This window comes from Nerophis ophidion, linkage group LG05, assembly GCF_033978795.1.
Source record: "Nerophis ophidion isolate RoL-2023_Sa linkage group LG05, RoL_Noph_v1.0, whole genome shotgun sequence".
Taxonomy (NCBI): Eukaryota; Metazoa; Chordata; class Actinopteri; order Syngnathiformes; family Syngnathidae; genus Nerophis; species Nerophis ophidion.
In genome coordinates this window covers 48,648,213-48,666,655 of record NC_084615.1, presented here as the reverse complement: position 1 = coordinate 48,666,655, position 18,443 = coordinate 48,648,213, and the positions used below count along the sequence as shown (strand labels likewise).

The window sequence follows — 18,443 nt, the reverse complement described above, 5'->3', positions numbered from 1 at the left end:
ATAAAATCGTGTTGTGTCCCTAAAGAGTTGGTACTTCAGGGAATTCTGGGTATTTGTTATGTTGTGTTTATGTTGTTTTGAGGTGCGAATATTCTCCCGAAATGAGTATGTCATTGTTGTTTGGTTTGGTTTCACAATATGGCACATGTTTATGATCCTGTTGGCCATGTTTATACGACCACCCCTAGTGTTTAACGTGTTTTCCGGCTGTTAACGTGTTATGGCTGTTGAGTAAGAATGCCCTTCATTCACTTGTACATGGGATGTTCAAAAGCAGCATGGTTATTTAAATTGGCTATAATCATATCGAATGGCAGCTGTTCTTGACATCTGCAATCAAAAACTATAATCACACCTTCCAACACTACAAAAGCATTGAAGTAGGTGACCTCAACCTTATAGTCCAAAAAATACGTTAAACAAAAAAACAGTAAAAAAAACGTTTAAAAAAAAATAAAAATAAAAGCTAAGTGTTGAGAATTTTTTTTAAGGGCTTTATATATACTGTTAATGGTAAATGGGTTGTACTTGTATAGCGCTTTTCTACCCCTTTTTAAAAAGGAGCCCAAAGCGCTTTGACAGTATTTCCACATTCGCCCATTCACACACACATTCACACACTGACGGCGGGTTAAAAAACAGCCTAGTTTTTTCCATACTTAGTAAATGTATGCAGTAACATGTTGTGGATCAGTATAGATTGTTTTGTGGCACCCTTCACAACTTTGTACAGTGGAATGCTATAAGAATGAAAGTTTTGAGTAACTTAAAATAAAGGTGTCATATTGAAAGTTGAGGACTCACGTTGAGGTCTTGCAGGTACTGCAGTGTGTAGATCAGGCCCAGCTTGCACAGAGCCAAGAAAACAGGTACCTGGGCGTCAGGACTGGCTTCTGCTGCCAAGTCGTAGAAGCGCTTGGCCAGGTGGATGTCCTGCATTACACATGTCATTATTTTGTCTCGTTCTGTATTGGAAAAATAAAATAATCGCACACCTGTTTGATACCCAGGCCCTTCTCGTGCATGTAGGCCAGGTTGAACATGGCTTGGGCGCTATTCTGCTGCTCAGAGGCCAGCCTGTAGTGGATAACTGCTGTCTCGTAGTCCACATCGGTACCAAAACCATAGTAGTGGTAGTCCCCAAGTTTGATCCTGGCCACGGGGTAACCTAGCAGAGTTTTCCGTTGATGACAAGTGCATGATGGAAAAGAGAAAGAAGAAGTGTAAAAGCACCTTGAGCTGCAGCTCTGGTCCAGTGAAGCAGAGCCCGAGGATACGTCTCATTCTCGTTAAAAATCTTTGCACCCTCTGGCAAAAAACAAACAAATCAATCACAAAAGTTGCAAATTTAAACAAATGTTGGAAAGAAAGTTATCCTACTCTGGTCCAAAATGAAAGCCACGTTGCTCTGAGCCACCTCGTAGCCTTGCTCAGCCAGCAGCAAGTATTGGACCAGCGCAGAGTCGCTGTCGCCCTCCCTGAAGCTGCCGTACGCCGCCATCAGCCGGTCGGACCAGCGGCCGCGCTCGCACACGTTCTTGAAAAGCTGCAAAGCAGACAATCTCTTAAATTGTGAGCAAAAACAAACAAAAAAGTATGGTTGATGTTCGTGCAAATCTGGATAAATATGCATATCCAGGACTGTCCTGTAATACGTAACGTACTGTCCACCCTCAATTCCAAAACTTCTGACCACAGGTGAAGCAATTTTTCCCTTAAAATATTGTGTTAATCCAATTAAATATTACCCATAAATATGAATACAGGTATCAGCAACTCTAATCTAATGTTTTGTACGAACCCCGTTTCCATGAGTTGGGAAATTGTGTTGTATGTAAATATAAACGGAATACAATGATTTGCAAATCCTTTTCAACCCATATTCAATTAAATGCACTACAAAAACAAGTTAGTTGATGTTCAAACTCATAAACGTTATTTTTTTTTGCAAATAATAATTAACTTTGAATTTCTTGGCTGCGACACGTGCCAAAGTAGTTGGGAAAGGGCATGTTCACCACTGTTACACATCACCTTTTCTTTTAACAACACTCATTAAATGTTTGGGAACTGAGGAAACTAATTGTTGAAGCTTGGAAAATGGAATTCTTTCCCATTCTTATTTTATGTACAGCTTCAGTCGTTCAACAGTCCGGGGTCTCCACTGTCGTATTTTATGCTTCATAATGCGCCACACATTTTTGATGGGAGACAGGCGTGGACTGCAGGCGGGCCAGGAAAGTACCCGCACTCTTTTTTTACGAAGCCACACTGTTGTAACACGTGGCTTGGCATTGTTTTGCTGAAATAAGCAGGAGCATCTATGTTAACGTTGCTTGGATGGCAGCATATGTTGCTCCAAAACCTGTATGTACCTATTAGCATTAATGGTGCCTTCACAGATGTGAAAGTTACCCATGCCTTGGGCGCTAATACACCCCCATACCATCACAGATACTGGCTTTTGAACTTTGCGCCTGGAACAATCCGGATGGTTCTTTACCTCTTTGTTCCGGAGGACAGGACGTCCAGTTTCCAAAAACAATTTGAAATGTGGACTTGTCAGACCACAGAACACTTTTTCACTTTGCATCAGTCCATTTTAGATGATCTCGGGCCCAGAGAAGCCGTCGGCGTTTCTGGATGTTGTTGATACATGGCTTTTGCTTTGCATAGTACAGCTTTAACTTTCACTTACAGATGTAGCGACCAACTGTATTTAGTGACAGTGGTTTTCTGAAGTGTTCCTGAGCCCATGTGGTGATATCCTTTAGAGATTGATGTCGGTTTTTGATACAGTGCCATCTGAGGGATCGAAGGTCAGGGTCATTCAATGTTGGTTTCTGGCCATGCCGCTTAGGTGGAGTGATTTTTCCAGATTGTCTGAACCTTTTGATGATATTATGGAGCGTAGATGTTGAAATCCCAAAATTTCAATTAGTGATTTGCAAATCATTGTATTCCGTTTATATTTACATCTAACAGTTTACCAACTCATATGGAAACGGGGTTTGTATATACCCTTAAAGAGGAACTTTGCAATCGTTTAAAAAGACACTTGGAAGATGCGGCTAATGTGAGTCACCGTTGTAGCCTTCAAAGCCCCCTAGGACAACTTCAAAACGCTCCAACTTTTTGTATAAAAACTGCAAGTACATACAGTTGTATTAAAAAATAGCAGTGCCACAAAAAATACAAAAATAAATAAATAAATAAAATAAAAAGACACTTGGAAGATGCGGCTAATGTGAGTCACCGTTGTAGCCTTCAAAGCCCCCTGGGACAACTTCAAAACGCTCCATCAACTTTTTGTAAACAAACTGCAAGTATATATAGTTGTATTCAAAATAGCAGTGCCACATCACACTGCTTCACGGTGGAAGAGGGGTTAGTGCGTCTGCCTCACAATACGAAGTTCCTGCAGTCTTGGGTTCAATCCCAGGCTCGGGATCTTTCTGTGTGGAGTTTGCACGTCCTGCCCGTGAATGCGTGGGTTCCCTCCGGGTACTCCGGCTTCCTCCCACTTCCAAAGACATGCACCTGGGGATAGGTTGATTGGCAACACTAAATTGGCCCTAGTGTGCGAATGTGAGTGTGAATGTTGTCTGTCTATCTGTGTTGGCCCTGCGATAAGGTGGCGACTTGTCCAGGGTGTACTCCGCCTTCCGCCCGATTGTAGCTGAGAAAGGCGCCAGCGCCCCCCGTGACCCCAAAAGGGAATAAGCGGTAGAAAATGGACAGTGCCACATCACAAGTTAGATAAATCACTGTTTTGTTAGAATTTCAACTTCTACATGACAAGTATGTTTCCAGAAGGTAACTAAAGGTATAGAAAACCAACAGACCTAACAGCCATGACATGCATGCTGCTGATTCTGTAAAACTTAATTATTTACTGAAAGAAGCGTGTTCAAAAAAATAGCAGTGCCAAGTAAAATTACTGAGGTCATTGATTATGTGAAAAAATAGGTGTCTAATGGGTGACCCTTATTTAAGGATCAAGGCAACTGACGCTGCATACAGTATGCTGGCTGTGCATTTGTCCTCAAGGAACAGGGTAAAATGGGTCACTCAAGACATTGTTCAGTGTTCTTTGATTAAGAAATTAAGGAGAAAACCTCTCAAGAAGTGCCGAAAATTATAGGCTGTTTAGCAAAAGTGATATGAAATGCATTAAGCTGACATTCAAAACCAGAAAGGTGAGGAATAAAAAGAAAAACGACTACAATGGCAAAAGTTCAGCAAATGATCAGCTCTAGGAGGTTTAAAAAAGATCTACGATGACCTGAGTACAGTAACAATCAGACGACATCTACTGTATGTGCAGCCAAGCCACCATCAAGAAGTCCCCGCAATTACTAATGACCTAGAAAGAAATGTCATTATATTTTGTGGACGGATGAGAGCAAGATTGTTTTTTTTGGGTCCAAGGGCCACAGTTAGTCAGATGTCCTACAAACACTGAATTCAAGCCACAGTGCAAAGTGAAGACAGTGAAGCATAATAGCAAGCATCATGATTTGGGGAGGCTTCTAGATATCTATTTATTGTATACCAGGGATCATGGATCGGTTTGAGTACATTAAAATACTGCAAGATGTCATGTTGGCTTATGCTGAAAAGGAAATGCCATTTAAGTGGGTGTTTCAACAAGACAATGACACCAAACAAATCAGCAAGCGAGCAAAATCATGGTTATCAGAAACTGTGGTAATGATTCTTAGAAAAGTTTAAGTTAAAGTACCACTCATAGTCTCACACACACACACGAGTTATGGTGAAATTACTCTCTGCGTTTGACCCATCTCCTTGTTCCAACCCCTGAGAGGTGAGGGGAGCAGTGAGCAGCAGCAGTGGCCTCGCTCGGGAATTGGGATAACTGAATCTTCAAGAATCCCTTAGTTTATACAGTTAATTTATGAATTTGTAAAGGAAAATGTCAACACAGCTATTTTTTGATCATTGTATTTGTCGAATTTATGTCAAATATCAAAATCGATTAAGTTTTCAAATTTGTTTGCTTTTAAATAAAATGTGCAGAGTGCCCTATGTTTTTGAGTTCATTAAAATACAATTTATTTAAAGTTTACTCACCTTTTTAAACACACTGCCATTATTATGAACATAACTGTATACAATGTAGCAACAGACATGTTCATAACAATATGTAAGATTTTCTATATTTACCGCAGTTTTGATAATTTTAATCAAAGCCGGAACTAACTGACTTCTTCCGGACATTGATTTCCATTTCTATGATAGAGCACGTCCGACTTCTGGCAACAAATGGGTGTTTCTACTTCTGGAAACAAAATGAGTGTGTACTAATCATGGTAGAACTGATAACAGACAACGAAGACAACTATTGTTGGACATATGAGGGATCACAACCATATATTTTTGAAGCTGAACATCTGAAGGATGAAATGCTCTTTCTAGAAGCCAGCACAAAGAAGAGGGTGAAACGGAGCAGACAGAAGTCAATAGAGTGAGGTGAAAATGATTCGAAGCAGCAAATGTGGAATTTGGAGACAGTATATTTCGGCATAAATGGCGTACTTAACCCAAATAAACAGGAAAAAACGTCACCGGCCAGTTGGACCAAAGAGACAACTCTCCAAGTGAGTCACACTTAATATTGATCATGTCATGCGTGTATCATGACAAACAGCATACGCTGTCTGGCTAGCTTTACTATTATATGATTGTTCATGTTTTTCAGTTAGTACAGATTAGCGTCCTATCGCATTGTGTTGTGCATTAAAAACTCAAAACGTGTTTCGTGCTTGAGTGACTCAAAATTATGTTAGAATGCAAAACTAACTGTTGCTTTCTAGTGAATTAGAACTAAAGAGAAAATGAATAAGAGTTAACTTTAAAGTGAGTGTGGTTTCAGATGACAATTTTTACTACAACCACTACTACACACAGAAAAACGTGTGGAAGATAATTGCAGGTCTGTCCCGCCTGCGCGTACTGAAATAAAGAATGTGCATTCATGTAATTCCACTGTCAAACAAACCCGCTCGGGTGCTGCGACGTCAATGATTTAGGTGATCGATACAATATACCCAGAAAATGCCTGTATAAAATGAGCATGTTTTAAACGTTATCTCTTTTAAACATGCTGCAAAATGAATAGCCTCTGAAAGTATGACTTACAAACCAAACTGGAGGATACACTTTTTAATCAGGATACAATTTTTAAAAATAGTTCAAATGTTTGATGGAATAATAAGAGAACATCATACTAGGAATGAGCGGAAGTGGAAAAAAGACAACCTTTGCGTCTCTCTACAAATATTGACAGTTTTATAGACTATTGAATGACTGTCAAAGCAGCAAAAATCACCTCTTTCTAATCTTGTGTCTAACAGCCACAAATCACAGGTTCTTTCCAACACTTTGAACTTGCTTATTAATCTACTAAACTCCAACAGTGTGGTGCGTTTTTGTACTCTCTGCGAACAATCTTTAAAAATGTTCACAGAGAAAATTTCCACGATTAGACTGTCTCTTCCTGCTTCTGTAGTCTCAGTGGAAACATGTCTTACTGACTTTGAGTGTTTTGACCCAGTGTCCCTCCCTGATTTAACAAAAATAGTTCAATAGATAAAACCTTCTGCATGTCTCTTGGACATTATCTCACATTGGCAGGGCCCAGATTGTGGAACAGCCTTCCAATTAGATCCTCCCAGTCTCTGAGGTAATTTAAATCCAGATTAAAAACATATTTTTACTCCCTTGCGTTTAAATCCAGTTCGGCAGGATATCTTGGTCGTTTTACTTCTTGTGTTATGCATTTTTATTTATTTATCACATTTTAGTAGTTTTAGGTAATATATTTTGCAATTCTTTTAAGGTATATTTTACTACTGTATTTTATTCATCCTTCCATTTTACGATGTAAGTGTGACACTGCACCCCCCCCCCTTTTTTTTTAACAAATTGTTTCAGTACAGCACTTCGGCCCACTAGGGTTGTTTTGAATGTGCTATATAAATTAATAAACTGAACTGACCTGAACTGAATGCACATGATGCATGTCAATAAATGAATGACTGACTTAAAAAGACATGCCATGGAAGGATATTTGAAAAAATGCCAATCAGCCCTTTATACAATTTAACATCTTAAATAGATTGCATTTTACACCATCTCCATTGTTTGAAATGGGTTAAGTAGATAGCAAATTATGTATAAAGTACGAGGCAGCTGAAGGACCTCTGACTATCGTATCGGCTCAGGCCTACAATTGTATGAAAATATTTCAATGCTTTTGGACATTAAATGTAATGCTTTTTATACAATTTTAGGCCTTTATATTTGGAAAATCTATTTAATAACTTATTGCTTTTAAAGACCCACGGACACCCTGTCATAGATTAATTATTGTCTTACATGCAGAAAACTATGTGAAATATAGTATACCCTCGTTTATCGCGGTTAATTGTTCCTAAGCCGGACTTTGGTAAATTTAGGAATAATAGGAATTATCAACCGAATATTTTCATAGCTAGAGCATGAAAAAATATTTTTTTTAACATTATGAGAGCTCTCTTGACATAACATCCTTTAACGTGGCGCAGTTGGGAGAGTGGCCATGCATAACCAGAGGGTCCCTGGTTCAATCCCCACCTAGTACAAACCTCGACACGTCCGTTGTGTCCTGAGCAAGACACTTCACCCTTGCTCCTGATGGGTGCTGGTTAGCGCCTTGCATGGCAGCTCACTCCATCAGTGTGTGAATGTGTAAGTAGTGTCAAAGCGCTTTGAGTACCTTGAAGGTAGAAAAGCGCTATACAAGTAAAACCCATTTACCATTTATTTAGTCACCTTAACACACTTTTAAATTCAATGTATCAGTGGTTCTCAAACTTTTTTCACCAAGTACCACCTCAGAAAAAACTTGGCTCTCCAAGTACCACCATAATGACCAACATTAAAATGCAGTAGCCCAGTAGGCCTAAGTATTAATTAAAACCAAGGCAGAGGTTTTATTTAACAATTATAGCTTATATTTTTGGCCAATGTAACATTTCGCAGTTTGAGTACAGGAAAATAAAACACTGTACTTTAATCAAGTGATTATTTGGTGTACTACTAGATGAAGCCCACATACCACTAGTACAGGGGTCGGCAACCCACGGCTCAGGAACCGCATGCGGCTCTTTGATCACTCTGATGTGGCTCAGCTGCTAAATTGCCGACCCCAACGATTATTCCGGTAATTTTCCGGATTTTAGAGCCACACTCAGAAATCACCCGGCGAAACATTCTCCAACTTTCACCTTGACTTCAATATTGAGTGTGTGCAGCGATGGCAATGCCTTTAGCCCCCTCTACAACATGTATTCGCGCCCGCTTTTACACCACGCGATCTACGTGCCGACTGGTCACATTTTATATTCAGCCTCTGTTAACACACGAAAGTGACTGCAACGCATACAGGTTACACTGAGGGTTGTGATATAAACAACTTTAACACTCTTACTAATATGCGCCACACTGTGAACCCACACCAAACAAGAATGACAAACACATTTCGGGAGAACATCGGCTGTAACACAACAGATCAAATACCCAGAATCCCATGCATCCCTAACTCTTCCGGGCTACATTATACACCCCCGCTAGCACCAAACCCGGCCCCCCCCCCAAACCCGCCCACCTCAACCGACGCACGGAAGGGGGTGGAGGGATTTGGTGCTAGCAGGAGTGTATAATGTAGCTGGGAAAAGTAGGGATGCATGGGATTCTGGGTATTTGTTCTTTTGTGTTTATGTTGTGTTACAGTGCCGATGTTCTCCCAAAATGTGTTTGTCATTCTTGTTTGGTGTGGGTTCACAGTGTGGCGCATATTAGTAACAGTGTTAAATTTGTTTAAACGGGCACTCTCAGTGTGACCTGTATAGCTGTTAAACAAGTATGCCTTGCAATCATTTGCGTGCGTCTGCAGAAGCCTCATACAACATGTGACTGGGCTGACAAGCTGATTGAACGTGTTGTAGAGGGAGCCAAAGGCAGCGCCTTCATAGGATGCTCTTATTATTATTTTTCAATGGAAATTCGGCAAACATTTTCAAGAATAGTTGATCTGACATTCGGTAGTCTCTCGGAATATTCAGGAGGGTTGGCAAGTGTGATGCTGTCAAGCGGCTTTCATATAAAACTTGCGGGCCCCACTATCATTAAATTTTCATATTATGGTGCGGGCCACGTGTCTGAGACCCCTGGTTTACACATAGCAAAAAGTAAAAAAAAAAATCTGTATGCAGTGTTATTTCATTTTAAATTTCTAAAGAGTTTTGTGGCGCCCATTGTTTTCTTTATTTTGTGAAACGGGTCAAAATGGCTCTTTGAGTGGTAAAGGTTGCTGACCCCTGCAATAGTAGATGACGTACCACAGTTGAGAATCTCTGCAATATAGTAATGCTGCGGAGGTTGAGCCAATCAGTGGCCACTATTCTAAACTGAAGGCTGATCGGTCTGGTCTTATCTATTTGCCAATATTACTGTAGTATTGATAGTTTCATTTAATTTAGACATTTATATGCTTGAAAATGCTCAATTTAGGTTAAAAGTATGTATGCGTGCTTTCAAAAAGTCAGCGGTAGAGTGAAGCAAACTTTGAAGCGTGTTGTTAGGACGGAAGACTACTTATAAATGACGAATGAAGTGAATAAATAAACATTTAACATCACTTATTTTTATTTAAGACCCTTGTTGTCCAAAATAATGCAATGTACTTACCTTTGCTACAAGTTCTTTCTTAATTTCAGTAGAGTTACTTACCTTCTTTATTGAAGTGCCAAAACTAACAACTTTGTTTGGTTCCATGGTGGATTATTTTTCAATTGTCCTCAATAATTATTTAAATGTACAAAGACTGAATTACCAACACATTTGTTTGTTTGGACACCCTATTCTATGAAATGATAAAAAGTAGATAAAAAGGGACTATTTTGTTACGCACAATGTTGGTCGTACAAAACCCAGAACGGGAATACATTTTGGTGCAAGTTTTCGTTGAAAACCAACTCGTGCAGAAAGTGGGCATACAAAAATGAAGGTTATAATATTGATATGATAAATGCATTTTCATTGAGTAGCTCAGCAAATAATGGATAACAACAATGGATTGCCTTTAAAATTCTACTTATCAAAATGAATTTTAAAGTGTCCTAGTAATCGGAGACAATGAAAACAGCAGTGAACGGACTATGTTCTGTTAATCTGACTCTCGCCAGATCCTTGCAGTTCGCTGAGCTCCACACAAGGATCTGGGACTTCTCAATAGGAGATGTATTTTAGAAAGCGGGGCCTTGTAAAAAAAAATAAATGTATGTGATTTGATAAACCACTTGTTCGTTATCTTGAATGAGGTGCTACTTGAACCACTCACATCGAAATTAACCTGTGACGCTGACGAGAGCGACGCTGGGAAATCCAAAACAGAACAGCCAACACATTGGATAACGACAGAGCGAAACGTTAGAGAATTTTTACTGAAACAACGCAGCAATGTTAAGAGAATTTTTACTGAAACAACGCAGCAATGTCAGTAGACGATCGATGTTCGACAAAACAGTTGCAAAAGCAGAATCAATGTCAGCACACGACTCCTTGCTGCGTGCCACCACTGTTGTTTGAATCAAACAGTCGCTTTAGTTCTATGTCACATCTATGAAATTCCGCCCGGCAATCCTGATTGGTTCATTATTTTGTGCTATTTTGAAGGCGTTTGCAATGCCCTAGAGCCCAGATCCTTGTGTGGAGCTCAGCGAACTACAAGGATCTAGGTCAGGTTAATGTTCTGTATGTTCTCCTCACCTCCACTGCCGTGTGACACGAGCGCATGACGCCAGTACCGGTGGCGTGCATCTGTGCCAGGTTGTAGAAGGCCATGATGTTGCCAGCCTGCGAAGCCAAGTTGAAGAACTTCAGTGCCTGCTTGTAGTCACGCTTTACGCCAATGCCATCTGCAGACATGGCAACACAAAGAACATCAAACATCAGACAACAGAAAATGAACAACAGACTTAAGATACAAAGGTTATGTGACTTACAGTAGTACATTGTGCCGAGCTGCAGCTGACCGTCCACCCATCCCTGCTCTGCCGCCTTCTGGAAGTACTTCAGGGCCAGTTCGTAGTTCTTCCGAGAAACCAAACATGCAAACAGATATTTCTGATACAGTTCTTAAATTTTAAAGATTATGTCATTTACCACTGAAACGCCTCTTCCGTACAAGTACGCCATGCCTAAGCCGCTCTGTCCCACTGGATTTCCCTGCAGAACAATCAGCATGTTTTCTCTTATTCAAACGAGTAAGAGATATTAAAATGAAAAAAAAGAAGACTCACCAAGTCTGAAGCCTTCTTAAAGTACTGCAGGGCTGTCTCGTTGTTCTGAGGCAGGAACTCGCTGCCTTCTGAATACATCTGCAAGAAGACGCAAGAAGTTAAACCATTTTAAAAGTAACACCCTAAACTGTTGCAAGTTTGACAAGTTTCTCTCCGGTCCTGTGGGTGCTAGTAATGACCACTACAAGCTCGGAAGGTAACTCACCTTGCCAAGGAAACCCATGGCATGAGTATTTCCTGCATTAGCAGCTTGGTTGAAGTAGTCATACGCCCTCTGGTGGACACAAAGCCTGACATTATTCACATTTCTAATTCAGTGTTTGTTAACCACATGCCTCAGTAACAAGATACCTGATGATTTTGTTCTACACCACGTCCTCCGTGCAAGTGAAGTTGACCCAGTCCCACCTAATGAGGGCACCAAAAAAAGTTATTATTATTTATTTTATTTTTTTTAAGTGCAATGATTCCTTTAAAAGTGGTTCACCAATATTACTTATTTACTGGCAGTTTAAAATGCGAAAATAGGCTAACTGTTTTTTATTATTTTAACTTATTTCTACACTTGCATGACAGTTAAGAATGTAAATGTAACCAGGTAATGTAAACTGAATTCTGAACTTTTATAGGTTATGTAAAAGCTCTCATAATGTTAAAAGTTGTTAATGCTCTAGCTAAGAAATTATTGTATTCATAATTCAGTTTTCATAATGTTAAAAGTTGTTAATGCTCTAGCTAAGAAATTATTGTATTCATAATTCAGTTTCTATTCAGACCTATAATCAATTAACAGCACTAAACAGAGTTTTAAAATTGGTACTGTTGATTAACGATATCAATTCAATGTGAAAAAGGTACACAGCCTTGAAAAAGACTTCCATAATAAATTGGCATAAAAATTACATCTCGGATTATATCGGGATCGTTTTTTTGGCTGATAATGATATCGAATAAGATTTTGCCTGGATTTCACCCATATGAATGGATAATTACAATCAGCGTAAAGCGCTGGTTATGCAAGGGCAGAATCAGGCGTCTATCTTTAATACTTGTGAGACGTAGCATGATGTTCATTTTAGGGACGAGTTGATGCATCCGTATCGCTTGATATTGGCAAACGGTAAGAAAAACAAATATAAAGCACCTCTACTGTTGTCAAAAAAGGTTTTCATGGTTTGACCCTACAACAGATTATGCAGTACAATTATACATAGAGTACATTGGGGCAGTATAGTTTGGTTGGTAGAGCAGCCGTGCCAGCAACTTGAGGGTTGCAGGTTCGATCCCTGCTTCCGCCATCCTAGTCACTGCCGTTGTGTCCTTAGGCAAGACACTTTACCCACCTGCTCCCAGTGCCACCCACACTGGTTTAAATGTAACTTAGATATTGGGTTTCACTATGTAAAGCGATTTGAGTCACTAGAGAAAAAGCACTATATAAATATAATTCACTTCACTTCACATTCATTCACACCTGGGCCTGTACATCCCCTTTCTCAGCGAGGAACTGGTAGTATTGGATCAGATCCTCCTCGAGCATGCCACTGGTGGATCCCGGGTTTTCCAGCTCGTCGAGGAGCCTGATTTTCTGTACAGCTGAGCCGCCCGTCAAGGACACGTCACTGGCCACTGTGCAGGTTAAAGTTAAAGTTAAAGTATCAATAATTGTCACACAAACACTATGGGTGGTGAAATTTGTCCTCTGCATTTGACTCATCCCCTTGTTCACCCCCTGGGAAGTGAGGGGAGCAGTGAGCAGCAGCAGTGGCCGCACCCGGGAATCATTTTGGTGATTTAAAACCAATCTCCAATTGTGATGTGAATCCAGTTATGTTTGCTGAAAATAAAACTCTTGAGTCAACAAACATAAGACATTCTTACCCTGATTTGCCACCAGCTTGTAGTGTGTGAGCGCCGACTCGCAGCTTTGGGGAACACCCACACCTCCCCAATATCTGTAACCCTAATAAAATGCAAACATAATTTTGATATTTATGCGAGCATGTTGTCGCTTTAGCTTTACTCACCAGAATCATGTGAGCAACCAGGTTTCCGCCCAGGGCACCAAAGGTGTAATAAACCAAAGCCTGCAGCAGTACGACATGAAGGATTAAAATACATGGCTACAGTATATTAACGCTAAATGCTATTATCTTTTGATAATGTCATGACAACGCTTTCTTTCAACTGTCCCACTTTTGATTTTTCGACAGGAAAAAAAGAGGCATGTTTCTGTACCAACAAATCTATGGGTGAAAAGAATCCACGGCCTCCCAAAAAAATATTTCAAAAAAATAAATGTTTATACTTAAAGAATGATCTAATATAATTATACTAATGTAACAGCACTTTTTGTAGCTGAAATCCATCTTCAGTTTCATAGAATTAATTGAAATACCTTAGCCTGACTGGAGTTAACACCAAGTCCTGCAGCGTACAGAAATCCAAGCGCCTATGGAGAGAAAAAAAAAGCAATTAATTTATTCATATTATATATTTTACAAGATATTTCAATGTAGACTAAATAGTTGATAGTTAAAAAAAAGCATTTCTGACTCGAACAATTACATTTCTACACCCTAAAAAATTCAAGGCCCTAAAAAAACTCAAGGATTTAAAACTGCAGTTAAAAAAATTCCCAAATTAGATCTTTGTGTATTCACTTCAATAAAAAACTGCATTCCTTTGAAGTATCTTTAACTTTGTAAGAATCACCATGTAGACGCTGGGTCTACACGTATGTGACATTACCGACACCTAGTGACCAGTCATTATACTGGGGGCGGTATAGCTCGGTTGGTAGAGCGGCCGTGCCAGCAACTTGAGGGTTGCAGCTTCGATTCCTGCTTCCGCCATCCTAGTCACTGCCGGTTTGTCCTTGGGCAAGACACTTTACCCACCTGGTCCCAGTGCCACCCACACTGGTTAAAATGTAAAAATTAGATATTGGGTTTTCACTATGTAAAGTGCTTTGAGTCACTAGAGATAAAGTTCTATATAAATATAATTCACTATACTCTACAGGGGTCCCCAAACCACGGCCCAATCGCCAGCGTCCACAATTCAGCTCGCGGGGACGCCAAAGGTACTTTTTTTTTTTTTTTAATCTGTCCAGTTCAACCGCTCAATCAAATAATATTGTTACATAGTTGCTGATATTTGCTGTACAAAAGTGTAAAATACTCCTCTTGAAATCATCTTGATACTAATAAAATTGTTGTTCTGTGGGAACCATCTTACTATATCCCAAATTGTTTATTATGGTGCTGTAGTCCATTATTTTGATGCAAATAGTACATACAAAAAATGTCTATATTCTTTTCTATTGTAAGTAATAAATTTTTCCATTAAATGGATAGAATTGAAATAAAGAGCGTTTAACAAGATCCCAAATCAAATTGTTGTCATGTGATGTACAATTAGGATGTACCGTCTGCCCTTTAGGGGAACCGTCCATAGCAAGCTTCTCAAACATCTCCTTGGCTCTGCTGATGTTCTGGCTCATGTAGTCTCCAAACAACATGGCATACGCCACTTTCTCCGTAGCCTTCTGGTGGCCTTTCTCTGTCACTTTCAGCAGCTTCTCGTACAGACTGGGATAGCAAAAGTTAGCATTATTTCGACAAATACCACTGCACACATAAAAAAAGACAAATTACAATGTAACACAACAAAGCAGAACAAACAGATGACGGTTGATATAAGTACAGTAAAAATGTTTTGCATGCAGGTTACAATAGAAACACAGCAAAGAGAGAGCTTTTCTAACATTAAGCTTTGGGTTCATCCTCATATTTCACTATCAAACTAGCCTGAAGCTTTGTGATTATAGTTTAAAAAATGCTAGTTAGAGAGAAAAAATAATATTTAACATGTCTTAACTATGTTTCTGGAAAGTAGTTAAAAAATCCAAATACCAAAAGTTAAAAAAAAATTAAAAAAAAGTTTTGCACTTTGCATGATAACAGCATTGAAAGAAATGTAATTTATAGTGCTGTACAGTGATTGTCAGGCCAGTAGACGGCATCACTGTTAACACAAACTAAAAAGAGACAAGCAGTAGAAAATGGATGAATGAATGGATGGATGGAACAGTAACTTGGGCACTCACTCCCTCTTCCAGCTCTTCTTGCTGGTAGCATTGAGCATGTGCATGACCGTCTGGTACTGATCCTCTGCTTCCTCCGCCTGCAGTCTTTGCTGTGCCTGCTGCTCGGCTACAGTAAAAAAGCACAGGAAAGCCATTAAGGAAAGAAAAATATAACTCAAAAAGATGTTGCAACACAGACTTACTCTCGCAGAACCCCCACTTCTTGTCCTGGTCGTAGTAGTAAGTGGTGGAACACCATAGTCGACCGTCCCCTCGTCCGTTGGTGGTGCAATCGGCGTACTCTTTGCCTTGGAAGGTGAAGGGGAACATGCAAGACTCTCCGTCAGCTGTACCGCCGTTTACCACAGGAACTGTGACAAAAAATATTAATTATAGTCAGAAGCTTTTCACCCATTATTAGCTAAAAGTGACATTTCAATGGCCTGGCAGTAATATGTGTACCTAGAACGTCACATTTCTTCATTCAATATGGAAAACAGCCCCACTAAATGAACTATATTTTTAAGTTTATTATTTTAGAATTTTGTTTATATTGATTGAGTATCTTCAATGGTTGTGTTGACATTTCATTTCTTGCCTTGATGGTTGAGAGGCATATAATCAGAAGGAAGTTTACATTTGAAATAAAAACGTAACATTTAATACGTATTTCTCCTTGTCCATATTTTCCATAGGTCATAAAATATCAACTTATTGATATCAACCAATACAAAATAAAACTTATACTGTGGTAGTTTTCAGCCATATCACCCTGCCTGAACCCAGTGTTTTTCAACCTTGTTTGAGCCAAGGCACATTTTTTGCGTTGGAAAAACCCAGAGGCACAACACCAGCAGAAATCACTAAAAACAAAACTCAGTTGACAGTAAAAAGTCGTCGTCGCAATTGTTGGATATGACTTTAAAGCATAACAAAGCATGCATCACTATAGCTCTTGTCTCAAAGTAGGTGTACTGTCACCACCTGCCAAATCACGCACTAACTTATTTTGTATTTTTTGCGGTTTTCCTGTGTGTAGGGTTTTACTTCTTGTCTTGCGCTTCTATTTTTTGGGGTATTTTCCTGTAGCAGTTTCATGTCTTCCTTTGAGCGATATTTCCCGCAATCTACTTTGTTTTAGCAATCAAGATTATTTCAGTTGTTTTTACCCTGTGATGAGGTGGCGTCTTGTCCAGGGTGTACGCCGCCTTCCGCCCGATTGTAGCTGAGATAGGCTCCGGCGCACCCCGTGACCCCGGTAGAAAATGGATGCATTATCCTTCTTTGTTGGGACATTGTTGATTGTCATGTACGGATGTACTTTGTGGACGCCGTCTTTGCTGTCGTCCAGCATTCTGGTTTTGTTTACTTTGTAGTTCAGTTTTAGTTTTGTTCCGCATAGCCTTCCCTAAGCTTCAATGCTCATTCTTAGGGGCACTCACCTTTTGTTTATTTTTTTGTTTAAGCATTAAATACCTTATTTACCTGCACACTGCCTCCTGCTGTTTCCAATATTTACAAAACAATTAGCTACCGGCTGCCACCTACTGATATGGGAAAGTATTACATGGTTACTGTAGACCAGTGTTTTTCAACCACTGTGCCGCGGCACAGTAGTGTGCCATGAGATACGATCTGGTGTGCCGTGGGAGATTATCTAATTTCACCTATTTGGGGTAAACAATGTTTTTTGCAAATCAGTAATTGTAGTCTGCAAATTATGCGCTGTTGTTGAGTGTCCGTGTTGTCTAGAGTAACCGTGTAATACTCTCCCATATCAGTAGGTGGCAGCCGGTAGCTAATTGCTTTGTTGATGCAAAGTGGAAAAGTGTTCTGTGGTCTGACGAGTCCACATTTCAAATTATATTTGGAAACTTTGGACGTGGTGTCCTACGGAACAAAGAGGAAAATAACCATCCGGATTGTTATAGGCACAAAGTTCAAAAGCCAGCATCTGTGATGGTATGGGGGTGCATTAGTGCCCAAGGCATGGGTAACTTACACATCTGTGAAGGCACCATTAATGCTGAATGGTCCATACAGGTTTTGGAACAACATATATTGTCATCCAAGCAACTTATTTCAGCAACACAATGCCAAGCCACGTGTTACATCAGCGTGGTTGCGTAAAAAAAAAAAAGAGTGCGGGTACTTTCCTGGCCCACCCGCAGTCCAGACCAGTATCCCATCGAAAATGTGTGGCGCATTATGAAGCGTAAAATACGACTGCGGAGACCCTGGACTGTTAAACGACTGAAGATCTACATAAAACAAGAATGGGAAAGAATTCCACTTTCAAAGCTTCAACAATTAGTTTCCTCATTTCCCAAATGTTTATTGAGTGTTGTTAAAAGAAATGGTGATGTAACACAGTGGTGAACATGCCTTTTCCCAACTACTTTGGCAGGTGTTGCGGCCATGAAATTCTAAGTTAATTATTTGCAAAAAAATGTATAAAGTTTATGATTTTGAACACCAAATATCTTGTCTTCATAGTGCATTCAATTGAATATGGGTTAAAAAGGATTTGCAAATCATTGTATTCCGCTTATATTTACATCTAACACAATTCCCCAACTCATATGGAAACGGGGTTTGTAAGAAAATTGTCAAATAGTTTTAGAACAACATTTCTCAACGAGCTGTTGCAAGGAATTTAGGGATTTTACCATCTACGGTCCATAAAATCATCAAAATGTTCAGATAATCTGGAGAAATCACAGCACGTACGCGATGATATTACGGACTTTTGATCCCTCAGGCGGTACTGCATCAAAAACAGACATCAGTATGTAAAGGATATCACCACATGGGCTCAGGAACACTTCATAAAACAACTGTCAGTAACTACAGTTGGTCGCTACATGTGTAAGTGCAAGTTAAAACTCTACAATGCAAAGCAAAACCCATTTATCAACAATATCCTGAAACGCCCCCTGCTTGGCTGGGCCCGAGCTCACCTAATATGGACTAATGCAAAGTGGAAA

At 39.7% G+C, this 18,443-nt stretch overlaps 1 protein-coding gene across 1 annotated transcript in view; it reads right to left on the bottom strand.

Annotated features, from left to right (window-relative positions):
• The window catches only part of sel1l (SEL1L adaptor subunit of SYVN1 ubiquitin ligase), a 29,168-nt gene that overhangs the window by 6,430 nt on the left and 4,295 nt on the right, over positions 1 to 18,443 (bottom strand). Inside the window, exons 4-20 of the mRNA XM_061901258.1 lie at positions 15,660 to 15,827; positions 15,478 to 15,583; positions 14,797 to 14,959; positions 13,765 to 13,818; positions 13,394 to 13,453; positions 13,248 to 13,329; positions 12,841 to 12,995; positions 11,718 to 11,774; positions 11,572 to 11,640; positions 11,367 to 11,444; positions 11,230 to 11,292; positions 11,070 to 11,157; positions 10,834 to 10,982; positions 1,381 to 1,546; positions 1,234 to 1,308; positions 996 to 1,168; positions 805 to 933 (exon numbers count right to left, since the gene is read on the bottom strand). Coding sequence (XP_061757242.1) covers positions 805 to 933; positions 996 to 1,168; positions 1,234 to 1,308; positions 1,381 to 1,546; positions 10,834 to 10,982; positions 11,070 to 11,157; positions 11,230 to 11,292; positions 11,367 to 11,444; positions 11,572 to 11,640; positions 11,718 to 11,774; positions 12,841 to 12,995; positions 13,248 to 13,329; positions 13,394 to 13,453; positions 13,765 to 13,818; positions 14,797 to 14,959; positions 15,478 to 15,583; positions 15,660 to 15,827 — 1,835 coding nt within the window. The remainder of the gene's footprint in view (positions 1 to 804; positions 934 to 995; positions 1,169 to 1,233; positions 1,309 to 1,380; positions 1,547 to 10,833; positions 10,983 to 11,069; positions 11,158 to 11,229; positions 11,293 to 11,366; positions 11,445 to 11,571; positions 11,641 to 11,717; positions 11,775 to 12,840; positions 12,996 to 13,247; positions 13,330 to 13,393; positions 13,454 to 13,764; positions 13,819 to 14,796; positions 14,960 to 15,477; positions 15,584 to 15,659; positions 15,828 to 18,443) is intronic.